At 32.6% G+C, this 16098-nt stretch overlaps 1 protein-coding gene across 14 annotated transcripts in view; it reads left to right on the top strand.

Annotated features, from left to right (window-relative positions):
* Nucleotides 1–16098, top strand: part of LOC145334560 (lysosome membrane protein 2-like) — a 104373-nt gene that overhangs the window by 48156 nt on the left and 40119 nt on the right. For all 14 annotated transcript variants that reach the window (XM_080180047.1, XM_080180046.1, XM_080180048.1 and 11 more), the window contains exon 4: nt 15375–15444. In XM_080180047.1, the coding sequence (XP_080036173.1) occupies nt 15375–15444 (70 nt within the window). The remainder of the gene's footprint in view (nt 1–15374; nt 15445–16098) is intronic.

The raw sequence follows: 16098 nt of genomic DNA, 5'->3' as shown, positions 1-16098 counted from the left end.
CTTTTTAAGAATTAGGCCTAAAAATGAATAGAACAGATAAAAAACAAAAAAAAAATTAATTTTATTTTTTGAATCAAAATTTTGCGAGGAAAAAATCAAAATTTCTGGTCCTTTGAAAAAAAAATATTTTTGACATAGGAGGAATAGTCTGATCTTTATGAATTTTTTTGTGGTTAATCCCAATCACCTATACTAATTATGATTTATTACGCTTGTTTGGTCGTTTGGCCTTTTTTCATTGATTTTTTTAAGGTTAAAATGTAGTCAAGATTTTTTGCAAAGATGACACTTTTGCTTCAAATTCAATTTTTGAGGTCAATTTTTAATCAATTTTCATGTTTTTTGGGCTAAATCTATAGTTCAATGTGAGCTTTTTTAGGATCAGGCCTAAATAGTAATAAAATACGTTTTTTTCTTATATTAATTTTAAGTTTTTTAAAAAAAAAATTTCGAAAAAAAAAATCGAAAATTCGCGTCTTTCAAAAAAATTCATTTTTAACATAGAAGGAATAGTCCGATCATTATGAAACTTTTTGTGGATAATCCCTATAACCTATACTAATTATGATTATTTATGTTTGACTGGCCGTTTGGCCGTTTTTCATCGATTTTTTTTAGGTTGAAAAAAATTACCGATATTTCCCCCGGTGGTGGGGAAATATCGGTAACTTTTTTGCGGTCAATTTCGGCCAACTTCTAAAAGTCCTAGGATAATGTCCTTTTAGGACCTGATAGTCCTTTCCGTAAGCTTTCTACTGGTCTTGGTTTCATTTGAAAATATTAATATTTACCCCATTTTTTTTCAAAAAAACCGAAAAAAAAACGAAATTTCCCCCCCCTTACCCTAAGCTTTTTATAGTGGGGTCAAACGTCCTGATTGGTCAAGTAGTTTTGGCGCTATGGCCGTTTAAAAAAAGTCCAGATTTATGTGGCGCACCCTGTATATGGTTTTAAAAAAGGCATTATATGAAGATTAAGAGGGGGGGAAGTTTTGACACATTTGCGTAAACAGTGAGTATAGGCTTTAACTTTGGACTCAGAGGATATGTTATTAGGGCTAAAATCATTCTTATATGATAAATTTTCCCAAGTTTTAAGAGTTTTTGGATAGGCCTCCAGGTTCAGGAGCTGCAGGCCTCCAGGTGGTCTCTGGACAGGCAAAAATCAGGATAATTTTTTTGCTGTTGAAACGTTAGAGATCATTTTATACAACAAAATATGCATATTTTTAAATGTTATTTACATATTTGAAGAAAAAAGATCTCTTCAAAAAAAATTATTTTTATTTTTACCTGTCCAGAGACCAACTGGAGGCCTGCAGCTCTTGTACCTGGAGGCCTGCAGAACCTATCCTCTCAGTTTAAAGATAAAACCTATACTCACTGTTTACGCAAATATGTCAAAACTTCCCCCCTTCTTTATCCTTGAATGTCACTTCCTTATATCCCTCCTTTAAAAAAAGTATATTTGCCTTTACTTTTTTCCCCAATTAAACTCCCTTTTAAATGTAAACTAAATGCTCATATTATTATTAAGCACAGTATTAGCTACCTAGCTTAAAACCTATAGTTTTCCATGGATTGTAATAAAATGCAGAGATAAGACAATGACCGATAAATAGACATACATCCTCAAAGATGATGCACAAAATTAACTTTACAATTAGTGGTTGAAACATTTGGACACTCATGTTAATGATCCAACCAATTATAAGTCAATAAATGTCCTCAAAGTTGTTGAGCCAACGTATAAGAAAACGTTATTATAAAAGTTTGGGGACTAGTGTAAATGTAATAAAGAGCCCAATGTCCCCTCCCTCCTTTGGTTAAATGTATTGAAGCATTATCAAATATACTCCAAGTTTATTATTATATTTGCTCTTTGTACCTTTATTTTCAAAGGTTCAAAAATGGCCCCAACAAGAAAATGTAGAAAATACTTTAAAAAGACTTTTCTTACCTAGATTCCCAAAATCAGCTGACACAGTCGAAATTTTTTCTTATTGACTGATTTAAAAAAGAATGTTGTTAGCTTAAATGGAAATTTCCTAGTGGCTATTTAGGATAAACATCTGAAGTTTTTTCTGTATATTTCCATTCAATAAAAGCTTCTGGTCTCTCTTAGTTGCTTTTTATCTTTTTGATGAGGAGGTAGATTTTACCCTCTATCTTTTACCCTTCAATTGGCCCGTTTTCATTATAGCTCTGAGCTATAGAATTTGTCTTTGTGCTTTGGAAATGCGGGAAGAGACAAGTTTTCTTAAAAATGAAATCTAGTCAAAACTCTTAACAAAAAAGTACCCAACGTTTTTAAGCCAAAGAATAATATACATCTTTGGGTTCAAATTTTATTTGCATTCCAATGCCCCCTCCCTCAAATCAAACAGAGGTACATACGAATTAACAAATATAAATAGGCTGCGCTTTTGTGTTTTAATTTATTATTTGATAACATGCAGTTTGACTAAAGGCTAGCATTTGATGATAAATTCAATTTATCGATTATTTATTTATAGCATCAGGTATTCTTGACGTAGCAGTACTATAAATTAAAATTCACGTGGAAAATATTTTAACAAAGCTGCCTTTTAATGATGGTCTGTTAGTGAACCCGTCAGTCTGTCAGAAGTGACTCTCGAGAAACTTAATATCTGAATAAATGGCTTGTTTGACAAAACCACATGCTTTGAATAAAACGCAAAAATACAAAAAACGTACCCGCTTAGACCAGAGGTGGATTCTTAAAAAAAATTTGCCCCACTAATCGATTAGTGGGGCAAAATTGTTTTTGTAAAAAATCCTCCAAAATCACATAAAAAATCTACAACAATTAAATAAAATCTTATGTTAATAACCCTTCTATGATTTTGTTTAATTTTTGTAGATTTTTAATTGTGATTTTGGTGGATTTTTCACGAAAACAATTTTGCCCCACTAAGCGATTAGTGGGGCAAATTTTTTTTAAGAATCCACCTCGGGACACCCCATTATGTCTGATAGTGTGTACCGAAGTTAATCTTGCTAACCGATAGGTTCCCTTTACAATTTTAGAGGAAGGTACCACCACCATTCCAAAAAAAAATCGCCTATAGAAATTAAAACCTAAGTTTTTTACTTTTAAAACTAAAATTGAAAAAATGGGACCTTATTTTGTCCTGCTTATAATGAATAAATATATTAGAAAGGGAAAAGATACAAGTTGATAAAAATGTAATACCATGCATCACATTTTGTATTGGATGCGGTGATATGACTTTCGCAGAAATATTTTTGCTCCTCGGCTAAAAAACGAAACAAAAAATACTAGTCAAAATGTTATTTCAATTATGTTTGTCATAATTGGAGCATTTATCGTCAAATACCTTACTTCTTAAACTCCTCTAAAATTGTGTACCATTTTGACAGATTTGTTTATTTTGTGATTATCATTGTTGGCAGATCTGATTTGTAGGCAACCAACTCTTTGATTGCATAACCTTTGTATGAATGTCCTAACTGTGCATGGTAATTAGTTAGGTCTCTTTTAAGCCAATGGATTTCTCCTAATCTTAATATTGATATCACGCATCTGGCATGGCAGATGTAGATACAGCTTTTAGTGTCTTTAAATATTCGACATTTTGTAGTCGCGCGGTTATTGTATCAAATACGCCATTATGTGGAAATGATATTTAACCTTATTGGATATGAAGGATTTTTCCAGTATGGCTTCGAAACCGATGTATATACGCTGGATTAGAACCAGTTCTTAGCCACTAAAAAATCATGTATAGCATCGTATTACAGACAAATTTCCACGTGTATTATAATAAAAAAAGTTTTGCTAGCTCAGGCCTTGGTGCTAACAAAACTTACAATTTTTCATTTTAAAGACCGCGGAAAGTTGTCTATAATACGACTTGATAAATAAGTTATTAATCTATTATGGATCAGGAAACTTATACAATATTATCTTATTCATCTATCATGCAATAGTTTTTTTCGTAGCATAGCTATTACAATTAATACTTTATCGGCCAGTCTTACAGAATCCACAGAGGGGAGGGGATATTGGGCTGTAAATTGCACTAGTACCCAAAGTTTTATAACCACGTACTCTTATTCGATGGCTCATAAACTTTAGTTGAATTTTGCTTGGTTGCTTTTGAACCAATAACTCAAAAATACAGTAGGGTTTATACTTTATTTTGTTTATCATCGTTGGGGATATATTTAATTTATCGTTCAATTTTTTTTATTCTGGTGTGAAAATGTAAAGAAAATCAAAACTGATGCCTCTTCTTTTTTTGAAAAAATTAAAGTTACAAAAACTTAAAACAACATTACCTACTGAAAAGCACCAATTATTGTTCTTGTATATCATAATAATAAATATTATAATTTAATCTTAAAATTTTTTTTTCCAGATCCAAAGAAAAAACTTCTAAATTTTATGTTTTTTATATTAAATTTTTGTTAGGTATACAAGAGTCTTATAATCAGTGAAGGTGGTAAAATTGGACTGTAATTTACACTAGTACCCAAAGTTTTACAACTACGTTATCTTATTATCAAGCCCAAAATTTTTGTGTATTTTTTTTAATTTGGTTAAAACTAGTCTCTATAGTCCAAACTTTTGGACCAATAATTTTGATCCACAGAAACTCTATTGTCTTATCCTTGTTTTTTTATTTCAATACCTCTTAACTAGCGGATAAGCCCCTAGAGGTCTCTAGGGGCGCTTGAGGAGGGGAGAGTCGAATTTGATAACCTAATTTCTTATTTCAGATTATAAAAGAAAAAGTTAAAAAAAAATTTTTGGAGGGGGTAATTTTTTTCTAGGTTGTGTGGTGGTACCCTCCCCCAAAATAGTTATAATCCTTCCCGGGACCTATGAGAAGGAGAGCCTGGTCGCTTCAGTGGTTAGCGAGATCCTTCGGTACACACAAACAGACAAACAGATATACAGACTTTTATATTAATATTAATAGAAAATTGTCTATAATACGATGCTAAACATGTAACGTTTTCCAGTATGGCTGAGAACCCAGCGGATATCCAGCAGATATTAATCGGTTACGAAGCCATACTTGAAAAAGATTACAACATAATTATTTTTATAATGAAAAATCTACATGTTAATGTAATTAAAGAGAATCAAGAAATGAATGTATACATCTGTATTGATGTAATACATTTTTTTATTCGCATCATTTCTTAATATGTAACAAATACTTAAAATTCTTTTCATTTTCCTGTTGTATTTGAAGTTTTCAAATAAGGGGGGGGGGGTAATCCAACCATCTAGTAATCAATGAATAAATGGCACTTAGAATTCGAATTATGATCTGAAATTTTGCTTGAGTAATCCTTGGTAGGTCTATTTTCCCAAAATCAAACATAAAGTTGAAAAAGTAACGGCTAACGGCTCAGCCGTTACTTTTTCAGAGATCATTCGGCCCACACACGAACATCCTATTACTTTAATATGAGGTTCTAGTACCCAGGGATCTATAAGGATAAGACAAAGGCCAACAAATTGATGTCCATCCCCAATGATGATACATACTATTACCTCTTCTGTAGATTAAAATTTGTGATTGAAATGTTTGAACACTCAACTAAATAAACCAACCAATCAAAATTCAATAAAAGTTCCAAAAATTGTTAAGCCAACGAATAAGGAAACGTTACTACAAAACTTTGGGGACTAGAGTAATAAACAGCCGAATGTGCCAACCCTACCTGGCTGGTTCTAGTACCACGTGGTATTATTACGCAGCTTTAATTTAGATTGGAAAAAGTAATGTAAAAAAGAAATATTGTAAGGAGAGGCAAAAATTTCTTCATTGGACTGTAAATTACCAGGGGATAATAGGCTGTTTATTACACTGGTCCCCAAAGTTTTATCATAACGTTTTCTTATTCGTTGGCTTAATAACTTTGGGGACTTAATTGAATTTTGATTTTTTGGTTTATTAAGTTGGATGTTCAAACGTTTCAACCACTGATTTTAAACTACAGAAGTGGTAATTTTGTGTCGCAATATTGGAGATGTACATCAATTTATTGGCCATTGTCTTATCCCTTTAGATCCCTGGTAAATTACACTGGTACCCAAAGTTTTATTTTATTCATTGGCCAAAAAAATAAAAGTTTGTACCTACCTACTTTTGTTGAACTTTTATTTGTTAGTTCTAAACTTGCGGTGTCAAAGGTTTCAACCAATGATTTTAATTGACCACCAAATTTGTAAAAAATGCCTATTTTGGTTGAAAGCATTGAATAGTTGTCTATCGCATCGTAGGGAGCCGAATACCAGGCCAACAAAAATGACATTCATTTTATTATTTGTGGAAAATTGTCTAAAAAATGATACGATTCATTACTTTTTAGTATGGCTCACAACCGGTTCTAATTCTGCGGATATTATTAATTGGTTTCAAAGCCATCCTGGGTAATGTTTATTTGAATGTTTGTGAATGTCCTGGTGAATGCAGCTAGGCAGCCAGCTGACAATTACCAAGGTTTATTTTCTGGCAGTGTAGGTCTGCCAGATTAATAAACACAGGTTCATTTATTCACAGAATATAGCAAATATCAAATGGGCCAAAAATGCTTTTGATCTAAAAAATAAGTTAATAGCTCTTGTTGATAGCCTAAAAAGCTGTTAAGAACTTATAAAGCACTTGAGGCTACGTCCCTTGAGGCCTCTAGGAGCACTTGAGGTGACAGGGGCTTGAATTCGACCCCACTCCTTTTTTATTAGTACAAAAAATTTAAGGGAGGAATTTTGTTTTAGGGAGTGGGGAATGGTTGGTGGTACCTTCCTCAAAATAGCTATTAACCTTCCCGGGACCTATGAGAAGCTATACTGTAAAGGAGAAGGTTCAATGGCTTGCGAGATCCTTCCTTACAGACAAAAAAACACCTTACTACTTAAATAATAGGATTATAAAAAGGAAGATAACATCCATAAGTAGTGTAGCACAATGAAATCTTTTATGTCTATTTACTTATTCCATTTTTTCTCTTTCATTGTACATATAAGTGTACAGATAAGTGTTTATACAAAAAAGCTAAATATTTACAGAGAGAGGGGACAATGGGCAGTTTCTTACACCTGACCCCATTGTTTTATAATAACGTTGCGTGTTTTAACGAATCGACAACTATTTTTTCGCTACAGATACGATATTTTGTGTATCATCATTGAGGATGTTCATCAATGTATCGGCTATTGTCTTATCCCTTTAGATCTCTGATATAGGTAGTTATCATTTCATTAAGTGTTTCTTGATATTGTAATTTGAACACACAGACAGACTTACATGCGAGACATATATATCTTTTTAAAACTAATATATGTTTTTTTTCTTTATTTTTTTTGCATAAATGTAGGATAATATAATGCTTATTATGCGTCATACAATATATACCGACTATCCTATTATATAAAGTATAAGCGTTATTGCCTGTCCCGAAGGATCTCGCTAACCGCTAAACCGATAGTGTTCTCTTTTACAGTGAAGCTTCTTATAGGTCCTGGGAAGGTTTTAAACTATTTTTGGGAGGGGGGTCTTCACCCCCCTCCCCCTAAAAAATATCTTTTTTATTCTTATGAAACTTAAATTTAAAATGGGATAAGGTCGACTTTTCCTCCTCTTACCTTAAGTGCCCCTAGAGGCTTCTAGGGGGGCGTGGCCGCTAGTGTACTATATGTTACCAATAACAAGGAAGATTAGATTCTGAGAACAAAGCTCTATAATCATACATACTAACTTTATTCTTATGGTTATAGAGTTGTTACACTCTTGGTTTTATGAGATTATTTATATGCCTTAACACGGTGTGCGGGGATGACATGTACGTTTGGCAGTTAGCAGTCTTGAAATTTTATAGATTTTTGGAGACAATTGTTACCAGACTTCAAAAGAAGTTGTTAATTATAACTTATTATCACGTGACTTGCTACAATTGAAACTTATTTATGAAATTTTACTTTCCTTTTTTTCCTTCAAGATCTCGTGAACCACACACGCTTTTCCTCAACAGTTTAGCGGATTTAAAACCAACACGCAACAAGCGGCCAATGGATCCTATAAATAGACACATTTGCTGAATCAAAACTGGTTTTACCTAAATTGTATCTGTTCCTTCTTCGCGATTATAGAATTTCAAAGATTTTAACAAAAATTGTGTGATGATTTGACTTTAAAATGGCCTTTGATGTAAAGTATATATGCTGTATATTACCCTTAACACATGAAAGTAGTAGTTGTTTTAAAAACCTTTTTTTGTAGATTAATTATAACTTATAAAATTGTCGACGGGGGTAACTTCTGACTTCAATTAATGCTTGTTTTTCTTCAAATTACCTTGAAATTTTAAACTTAGAAAGTAAAAGCAGTAATAAAAAATAATCATATCATTTAACTAAAAATACTGGCACAATTGATTTACAACATATACTTTTTTTAAAATTGAAGATTTCTACAATTGGGGTCGGTTAGTCTGTCCGTACGTCAGTAACAGTTAGCTTTTTAGGTGGAACAATTACCTTTTTTCATTGACTTGTTTGAATTTTCCTATCGATTTCAAACTTTGCAAGGTTATTCCTGTACTAATTAGATACGGTTTAGAAAGCGTATCAATTCTATAATCATTACCAGAATATCCATACGCCCATTTATAATATGTTGATTTTAACTTATTTAACAATATTTTTTTGTGTAAAAATTATCTAATTGATCTGATTTTTGAAATACTGATTCCTAGGACAACAAAGTTCAATGTTTAAAGCAAAGCATCTTTATAATCAAGTCCTAAAATGTAATTATGTCCTTTAACATTTTCCTGTATTTAAACAGTTTTTTTAATTACAAACAATTAAACAAATTTACTTACACATTTGTTCCGACTTTTATAACTTTATATTCTGATTATTCACTTCTTAAACTGCACAATGATAATGTCAGTTTATCCTACGGTTTCATAGCTTCGCTTTTATAGATGTTGTCATCCTTGTTTACATAGAAACAATTAGCATTGACACTCGAATTTTGTATGTAAAAAAGACACGATAGTATTAAGTTATCTTCCACATAAACAATAGATTGTTGAAGACATTAGGCCTTTAATTGATTATATCAAAGGACTGTTATTAATAAGTATACCTAGTCAAATTAGTTAACAACTTAATAGTTGATTATACATTAAATAACAAGGATGAAAATTTCCATAAAAGTGAATCTATGAAAGGGTAGGACAAAAAAACATTAACAATTGTAGAGTGTCATAACTGAAAAAGCAAATATACATATATGTATATGTATAAGTCTAAAAAAATAAAAGTAAATTTGTTGCAAAATATAGTATACTGTTTAAGGACATTCCTACATTTTTGATATGCTTTGAAATAACATTCTACCTTTTTGTAGTAGGAATATAAAAAATGTTTCAAATCAACTTTTTGTAAATAGACAACGATTGTAGAATTGCTATGCTTTCTAAATCGTACCTTACTACTACTACAGAAATAACCAACCATGCCAAGTATAAAAAAATAGGACAATTATAAAATGCCTAATTTAACGATAAGATCAATCCTTTATGGACAGACAGACGAACAATAGATATAGAAAAATAAAAGAAATTAAAATCAAGCAGCAGAAATGAGATGTAAAGGTTTTCTAATCTAACTTAATGACTAACCTTTATTAGTTTGTTAACGTAAAATCCTGCATTATTAAAGATACTTGTTGTATGTATATGCTTCTATCCTTTATTCTTTATCTTGAAAGAGTCTTGTTTAAAAAAAATATAATTATAGATCAACAAGGACCAAAATCTTTGACCTATTTAGATTATGATCACATTTTGAAAAAGGTTTTGCAATGTCTTAAATAAGATACAAAATTAAATAATAATTGTTTTCAATTAATTGCTAAATAATCTTAAATACACAAGACAATAATTTGGTGTTTAATTAAGATATACTAGCTCAATATAAAAAATAGCGATTGTGCCTATCGATTTCAAACTTTGCCTGGTCATTCCTGTAGTAGTTTGGTACGATTATAAAGCGTAGCAACTCTAAAATCATTACCAGAATGTCCGTACGTTCATTTAAAACATGTTGATAACTTAACAACTTTTTTAACAACAAATTTTTATGTGATCTAATTCTCCGTTTGATCTGATTTTTGGTATATAGATTTCTGGGACAACAAAGTACAATATTATAAGCGATGCAACTCTATAATCAAGTCCTAAAAATGTAAGTATGTCCATAAACATTATCCTGTATCAAGCAGTTTTTTTTAACAAATTTACTTACAATTTTGCTTCGACTTTTGTACTTTTATATTCTGATTATTGAGTTCTGACACTATACAAGTGTTTATGTCCGTTTGTCCTACCGTTTCATTGCTTCGCTTTAATGGATGTTGTCATCCTTGTTCATTATATCAATTATTTTATCCATATAAAATTCAAAATGGTTTAGAACAAAAATATTTACTTTTGTGTAATAAACGGCAAAGTATCTAAACAATTAGAATTAATATATAAAAAGTACTTTTGATATGACTTTTTATATCACTCATAATGCATAAAATAACCATTGTTATAAATCCTAAATATGCAGTGTTGAATTGTCTATAGAAATATTGTTTTAAAACCTCAACAAATATGACAAACTTATATTACTAAGCCATGAACATTAAGATTAAATGCTATTTTAAAGTCAAATCATCGCACATTTTTGGTTAAAATCTTTGAAATTCTATAATCCTGTAGAAGGAACAGATACAATTTAGGTAAAACCAGTTTTGATTCAGCAAATATGTCTATTTATAGGATCCATTGACCGCTTGTTGCGTGTTGGTTTTAAATCCGCTTAACTGTTGAGGAAAAGTGTGCACACACAGGATGATTTTCATGTTTTAGGCTATTTTGCAGGGGATGGGGTGGTCATTCGTCAACCCTATTTTTAAATCCTTTTGCATAAAGTAGTACTTAAGCTTTTTTGTCTGTAGCGAAGGATCTCGCTAACCGCTGAACCAATATTGATCTCCTTTACAGTGAAGATTCTTAAAGGTCCTGAAATTGTTTTAGGCTATTTTTTTATAAATAAGTCTGGGTATGGTTTTATGCTATTTATCTTTCCATTGTTTCCTCTTCAAATAAAAAGGCATATGCCCTTAGATGTTAGGGGCGGAGCTGCTACTATTACAAAGTAAAAAGCATCGAAAATCAGACAATATTAATACAAATGTCTTAATATTACTTTGTCTTTTCCCTCTTGAAACCTATAATGTATTAATCTGGGATTATAGGGATTCTGGGTTCGAGTCCCAGTCTTCAAAAATAATACAACTTTGAAGAAAAGTTCCTACTGTTTGGGTCCTACGGTGATCAAGACTTTTTACATTCATGTAATGTTTTTTTACTAGTGGTTGCGCCCCTAGCATCTAGGGTCTATGTAATGAAATGGACAAGAAGGCGGGAAGAAAATAGCCTTAAACATTCCATTGCTTAAATCTATTAATTATATAGCCTATTACCATCAATGGACCCATGTGAAGCTTCACTAAAAAGGAGAACTCAATCAGTTCAGTAGTTGTTGAAAACTTTAGCTTCAGACAAAAAAAAACTTTGTATAACAGGATATGTATTCCATTTTTTTTCTTATTTGCAATCTCTTTTCCCAATGATATTAATGCTTGTGTATAGTTGTACACAAATAAAACAACAACAACAAAAACTGATCTTTTGTTATGAAGCAGGGTTGTCGAATTGGGCACTTTTTTTGATATTGGGCGGCCCAATTGCCCAAAAGGGTTTTAGGCGGGTTTTGGGCGCCCAAAAGTGGTTTTGGGCACCCTTTTTGGGCAAATGTCATAAAAAGCATATAAAAAGGATATAAAATAGCCTAAAACCATACCTAGACTTATTATTAGAAATAAAATAGCCTAAAACCATCTCAGGACCTATAAAGGCTCCACTGCACTGGAAAGGAGAACCATATCGGTTCAGCAGTTAGCGAAATCCTTCTCTAGATACAAAAAGCATACTAATTTATATAGTTAACTAGCGGCTACGGCCCTAGAGGCCTCTAGGGGCACTTGAGGAGGGGAGAGTCAAATATTATAATCCAATTATTATATTAGATTTAAAAAGAAAAAGTAAAAAAAATTTGGGGGGGGGGGGGTGAGAATAATTTTTTTTTTTGAGGGGGTGGGTGGGTTTCCTCCCCCCGATTTTATTTTTAGTTTAAAAAAATTTTAAAAAAAGTTTTTGGGGGAGTGTAATTTTTTCTAGGGGCGATTTCTCTTAGGAGGGTGGTGGTACCCTCCCCCAAAATAGTTATAAACCTTTCCAGAACCTATGAGAAGCTACCCTGTTAAGGAGAACCCGATCGGTTCAACGGTTAGCGAGATCCTTCGGTACAAACACACAGACACACATCCTGTTACTCTAGTATAAGGATATCACCCAAAAAATAGGCCCGCCCCCCCCCCTCTTTTTAACCCCCTTCCCTTTTTCTCTCCCCCTAAAGGGGGGGGGGCCCAAAACTGCCCAAAAGGACCTTATATTGGGCGGCCCAAAACCGCCCGCCCAAAACTGCCCGCCCAAAAGCGCCCGCCCAAAATGACAACCCTGTTATGAAGGGGTAAATCAATAGAGAAAAAGGCTAAAACCATGATGTTTCTTGTAAAAAAAATATAGATGCGTGATTGGACGCCCAAGCTTTTTTTTGAGGTATTTTAAAGGTTTAAGGGGGATAGTTTTAAAGTACAGTTTTGAAAGTTTAAAATTAGGGGGTAACATTATGGGTTTTAAAATTTGAGGGGGAATACCTCCCTTTACCCCCACCCTTGGACGTTTATGGATGGGTGTAGATTTTATATGCCTATAACTGTTAAGAACAAAGACACCAGAGGCGTACAGAAGGGTGTATCTACAGCCTGATAAAATATAGGGAGGTGGATTCACTCCCTATGTCTCCACCCCACTACAACCCCCCCCCCCCCTTGACAAGGGTCTATATACACTTTAAATCAAAGGGATAGTTTCACAAAATGCATTTGAACATAATTATTTAAGTGAACCGCATATTTTTTCCTAGTTACTAGGTTAAACTACATTTACATAGCATATATTTGAAACAAATTCAATTTACTACCACGTACTTTTTAAAATATCAAGACATGAAAATTGTCTTTTTGTGATATATGCAATTTAAAAAGACGATTTTAAAGTCTTGATATTTTAAAAACTACGTGGTAGAAAATTGAAATTCTTTCAAATATATGCTATATATAAATACTAGCGGCTTCCCCCCTAGCCTCTAGGGGCTTCGCCCTATGAAGAAATGGGAAGTCAACCCTCCTAAATAGAAATATTCAAAAAAAATATTCTTTGTTTAATTACTCTGTGGTAAAATTAAACCCAGGTTGTGCGTTTTATGCACAAAAATTTTAATTTGTACAAATTAAACCCAGGTTGTTTCCCGTATACACTAAAATTTCAATTCGTAAAAATTAAACCTAGGTTGTTCACATACACAAAAATTAAAATTTAAAAAAAAATATTAAAATTTTTTTTTGGGGGGGGGGGATTCGTGGGGGCTTCGCCCCATGTTGCAGTGGGGTTCCCCCACCCCAATTACTGGTTTTTGTTTACAAAAATTTTAAAAAATTAAAAATTTTAGAAGTGGGGATTTTTTTATTTTTGGGGGGGTTGGGGTGTCCCACCCCCCAAGAAAATAGCTTAAAACCACCAGAGGACCAGTAGGTATATTCCCAGAAGGGTTGAGCCCAATTTGATCAACAGTTACTGAGATTTTACAAAAAATGTAAAAAAAAAATCTTTGGGGGGTGGTTTTATTTTTAGGGGGGTTAGGGGTGTCCCACCCCCCAAGAAAATAGCCTAAAACCACCACAGGACCAGTAGGTATATTCCCTGAAGAGTAGAATCCGATCGGTTCAGTGGTTACCGAGATCTTAAGGGACGGACGGACAGACGGACAGACATCAAGCTACTTTGTATTATAGATAGTTTAACCATTTAACCAGGATAAAATATGCGGTTCACTAAATTAAGTTCAAATGCATTTCGTGAAACTACCCCTTTGGTGTCCTTAAATATTTTAATTTTGACTTTTCAGTGGGTGGGTAGACAGGACATATAGTGGGTCGTTTCCACTTCCCCTACACTAAATAACACCCCAAAGGCAAAATCCTGTGCAAGCCACTGAATGATATACTGCAAAATGGTTATTATTTATTCAAATTGTTATGAAATTCTCAAAGATTGTTAATAGTTTTTTTTAAAAGATGCATTCTCTTTCCCTATACCCTCATATATTTCTTACATCTAGTTACAAAAGTCATTTATTGTTATTGAATGTTCTTCTTATGGAGCAAAGCTTTTCTATACAATTGAATTTAAATTAGTTGTACCTATCCAGATACAGAGGGGACAATAGGCTGTTTATCACTATAGTCCCCAAAGTATTATGATAAAATTTCTTATTCGTTGGCTTAAAAACTTTGTGTATATTCATTGGGGATGTACATCAATTTATTGGCCATTGTCTTATCCCTTTAGATCCCTGGTACCTATACCAATTGGAGTGAACAAGATACAATATTATTAGTCCTTTTTTATGACTCATTCTTAAAATCCCATTTTGTGGAGTTTTCCCTCAAAGGGCCTATCGAACATTGGACCTGAATCCCCCAACAAACCTTAAACTTTGTGTTGTGGAAATTTTAATCCAATGCCCAAATATTTAAATTCATTTAAAAATAGGGTGGTTAGGGGTTCTGTGCGCGACTAGGCACTTTGAGTGAAATTGATTATATATACTCTCGAAAATTATTTATCTAGCTACGCTTTTGTGATTATATGATCGTTCTTGTTTTAGTTTTATAAGAATGTTATTGTACACTTTTTACATTACAAGACAAAAAGATATTACATTCTATACATTACAATAAGGTTTTCTACAAATTAAAAATACTTTAGATTAGTTTAGGTGAGGTAATATTGTTTACTAGGTAGCCCCGCAGTGTTAGAGCCTTGCTCATAAGTTCGGCATAGGATTAAGCCCCTTGAAGCCTCTAGTGGCAGTTATGTTCTACTATTTCTTAATTTTTTTCTAGTAGCGTAGACTTCTCTTGGGAGGAAGGAAATATCCTACCCCAAAAAAAACCTTCACTAGATCTATAATAAGCTACACTGTAAAGGAGAACATTACAGGTTAAGGGGGATATCGAGATCTTAAGCTTCAGACAAAAAAGCTTACTACTTTATATAATATCCATAGACACAGTGTTTCGCCCTTTTAGGGCTCATCAGTATGGCTCAATGTATTTATATTTTCAGGGTTACTGGTTATGTGTATACTTTCTGGCATCTCTGGTATCGCCTACCTGGTGTTTGATCCACTTGTCAGGTAATACATTATATGAATCTGTTTCATTAACAACAAAGATTAAAGTAGGTAATGTTTTGAATTTGGAATATTTCATCAAATTAAAAATGTATGAAAAGTAATATTTAATATCTATAATACGGAAAATATTCAACATTTACAGAACAAAAAATATATGTATATTTTTGAATGTTAAAATCTAAAAAATCAGAGAATTTTCATAACTAAAATTTTAAGCTTTTATTTGAGAGGGGGAGGGGGGGGGGCTTTTAATATCGTATTCTGCTTCTTTTGGAGCGTTACACTTCTCCCCTCCATTGTGTAAAGTAGTCTAAAACTTTTTTTAGATTCCAAATACATGTATCCTTTATTTGGAATATCCTGCTTTAATGTTAATACCTAGTATAAAAGAGATTAAATGACATATGATATTCTACGTATGTGGGTTAAAACTTCAGGGAGGGAGTGGATATTGGGCTGTTTATTAAACTAATCCCTATAGTTTAATAGTAACCTTTTCTTATTCGTTTGCTTAACAACTTTGAGGACTTTTAATGGATTTTGATTGCTTGAATATTAAGTTATTCAAACGTTTCAACCACTACAGAAGGGGTAATTTTGTACATCATCATTGGCATGTACATCAATTTATTGGTCTTTGTCTTATCCCTTTAG

This window comes from Acartia tonsa, chromosome 12, assembly GCF_053477335.1.
Source record: "Acartia tonsa isolate MP-2025a chromosome 12, ASM5347733v1, whole genome shotgun sequence".
NCBI lineage: Eukaryota > Metazoa > Arthropoda > Copepoda > Calanoida > Acartiidae > Acartia > Acartia tonsa.
This window is presented reverse-complemented; position numbering and strand designations above follow the sequence as displayed.